Below are 2,964 nucleotides of genomic sequence, written 5' to 3' on the forward strand. Positions count from 1 at the left end.
ATGTCATGACCCACTCAAATTTATTTTTTACTGTGATAAAATGAAAGCTGCACTTGTGATTTGGGTGAAGTGAGAGGCGATTTGCTGTAAGTACATGTATATGGTCTACGGTGAAAAATAGAAAAAAGAACTAGAAAACCAACTACAATACTGTTTTTTTTATATTGTCAAAGCTTGTGATGAATCAATTGATTCTTGTTTTCTTTATAGTATTTTGTGATCATGTCCGTGCATTTCTGAATAAAACGTGTTGAAGTTACTATTAGTTCATGTCTAATAATAACCACATAATAAATCCTCTCCACGTGTAAGTCCTGGAGACGCTGTCTTCACAGCTCGTCCTTCGGACAGTCCCCAGAGTAGATCAGCTTCACCGCGTCTGACGGTCTCACCATCATCCAGGCATACTTGCACAGGTGCTCCTTGTTGCAGTCCTTCTGCCAGTAGATGACGTTCCTGCGGTTGAGGTTGGCACCGGCGCAGGCGTCATACCACCAGCCCCCGCCAGCCACCCCCTGGAACTCCAGCTTGGCACAGTTCTGGTAGTAGTTGTCATTGTCTCGGTCCTTGGTGGTGAACTTCTGGTTGTCGTGCAGGTAGTTCTCCGTGTCCTGGGTGAGGGCGTCTACGGCCGTGCCCTGGAACAGCCCCAGCCTCAGTCTGTACGCTGAGCCTTCGCTCTCCACCAGGAACGGGTCGTACTCCCCCGCCTTGGTGACGGCGTCCTTGTCCACCATCTTGATTCCCAGCTTGTAGTGCCCGGGCCCCCGGGTGAGGTGGTGGAGGTGCTCGTTCCCGAGCCAGTGGTCCCCGGTGAGGACCCCGAACCCCTGCTTGTACTCGGCCCAGGTGCGGTCGAAGTTCACACTGCTGTTCATGGTGATGTGCTGCACCACGGTCCAACCGCCCTCCTGCATGGAGCAGTAGGCCAGGATGGGGGACTCGCCTGGCTGGATCAGATACACCCCGTCTCTGGCCCGAGCGGCGGAGTTCATCGACATTAGCATTTCATAGCAGTCCCTGGGCAACACTGTGGGGGAAATTAAAGCAGGATCAAAGTGGGAAAAGTGTTATCCAGATGGCAATCCATAATTATGTTTACAAAGCTTCATGTTTCATTTGATTGTCAGATATTGCCACTCAAAAGACATGATGAATGCCTGTGAGATAACTAGAGGCCTGAGTGTATGAAATACATAATTTACAAAGGGATAATAATATATATATATTTTCTTGCAGATGCTAGCAAAGTCTATTTTAGTTAGTAACACATGTCCGTGTTCTAAACAAGAATAATGCTAATATAACTTTATGTCAAATCCAGGTGAAACTAATAAGGTTGGTCAATTGGGTACCTCGTATCTATCGATACCATGACGACATAGAAATACGATTGCTTATCATCCATGGGCAGCAATCTACAGTAGATGACCTTTTCATTGACCCCGCAGATAGACATGGTCAAATATTGTTGCTCTCAATGTCACAACTGTTGGTCTGGGAAAGGTTTGTGATATGGTTTACAAATCTCTCTTATCAGCTGCTGAGATGATGACTGAGCAACACATCATAAATGAGTCTGTAAACTATCTGGGTCTGTGGAGTTCAACCTACACCCCTAAGCAGAATCAAATCAAGAGTGGTATGTCATCTCAAGGACTTTCTATAATGTAAGGTATTTGTCTCTCAAGGCATGGCGTATTATCATAAGTGAGAGTACAGAAAGTTTTGCACAATTGATTATTTTGTATGAATCATTTCTTCAAAACTGTTAGCCATGAGATTGTGTTACATAGTAACATCCAACTATCTATCTTCACATAGTAAGGACAACCATACCTTTCATTCCCTGGTTAAGGACCAAGTCGTGCTCCTCTGGGTGGAGGAGATGGAGGTTTTCAGCCTGAAGATGCTCAGCGTGTACTACTCTATACGTCAGGCTGAGCAGCAGTGAGAGCGCTGCTGCTACCAGCTGGCATCTCACAGTCATCATCCTTAGTCAAACCAAAATAATTTTTTTTTATATCAGTGACATGCAGTTCTGTCATTTAACCGCAGTGAGGTTAGCATAAAATAACTGAAACAATATTTGATAATAAATTATTCAGTCATGGGTTTCAAATACAAAAATTAACACACGCTCACCTTTGGTGGAGCCACCAGCCTTGTCGGAAATGTGCTGTGCTCTGTACCCGAATCTCCTCACACACGCACACACACACACACTGTTGTTGAAATGAACAGAGAGAGCAAACAAGGCTGCCAACTCTGGACTCAGAGTCCACCGAGGTGCAGCCTCTCCATCCGGGCCTCTGCAGCCAGGCCACAGCTGGACTTCACCCTCAGGTTTGCTTCACAACAGCAGACACCGAACCCCCACTTATCTGTGTCACGTGAGATTGTGAACTCGTATCTCTCCTTTATCGAAAGCACTTCCATAAGTTTGGATTGAGTGGATGAGTCTGAAGTCCAGCTGGGGTTGGACTGTTTAAGAGCCCTGTGTACCTCAAAAGACCCTGACATGTATCCTGTTGTTGGTGGCCTTGTTTGCCTTTTTCTAGCTTTCTGTGTTCAGCGCAATTGAAGGGACAGTTCACTGTATATGATCAAGAACCACATGCATTTAGCTCAACTGACATGTCCTTTCCCCCCCCCATCATTACAAAGTCACATGAGTACAGTAAGTCACTATTGTATCTCCTCTGGGAAGAGGTGGATCTAAACCTTTGTTTTGGCATTGCAATCAATCACATTGGTTTGTTTTTATCAGAAGAGACAACAGAACAGGCAGTGAGTAAAGTACCAATCAAGGACAGCCTCTATATTGTGGCTCTCACAAATGCCTTGGAATTTCGGAGACACCTATGAAGCTCATTTACTGGTAGTTGATGACACAACACACAATATGGCCAACTTCAGAAGATGTGTTTGTGAGTCAAGAGACAGTCAATTCAAATTCCCCAT

The 2,964-nt window shown here is 45.2% G+C and overlaps 1 protein-coding gene across 1 annotated transcript; it reads right to left on the bottom strand.

The window, feature by feature from the left end:
- Positions 1-329: 329 nt before the first annotated feature.
- LOC311225760 (fibrinogen-like protein 1-like protein) lies at positions 330-1,990 on the bottom strand (the record flags this gene model as incomplete). Its single annotated transcript, XM_084311154.1, has 2 exons — positions 330-1,030; positions 1,840-1,990. The coding sequence occupies 2 exons, from the start codon at positions 1,988-1,990 to the stop codon at positions 330-332; spliced, it is 852 nt and encodes a 283-aa protein (XP_084167280.1).
- Positions 1,991-2,964: the final 974 nt, after the last annotated feature.

Source organism: Notolepis coatsorum (genome assembly GCF_963971535.1).
Source record: "Notolepis coatsorum genome assembly, chromosome: 3".
NCBI classification, from domain to species: Eukaryota; Metazoa; Chordata; class Actinopteri; order Aulopiformes; family Paralepididae; genus Notolepis; species Notolepis coatsorum.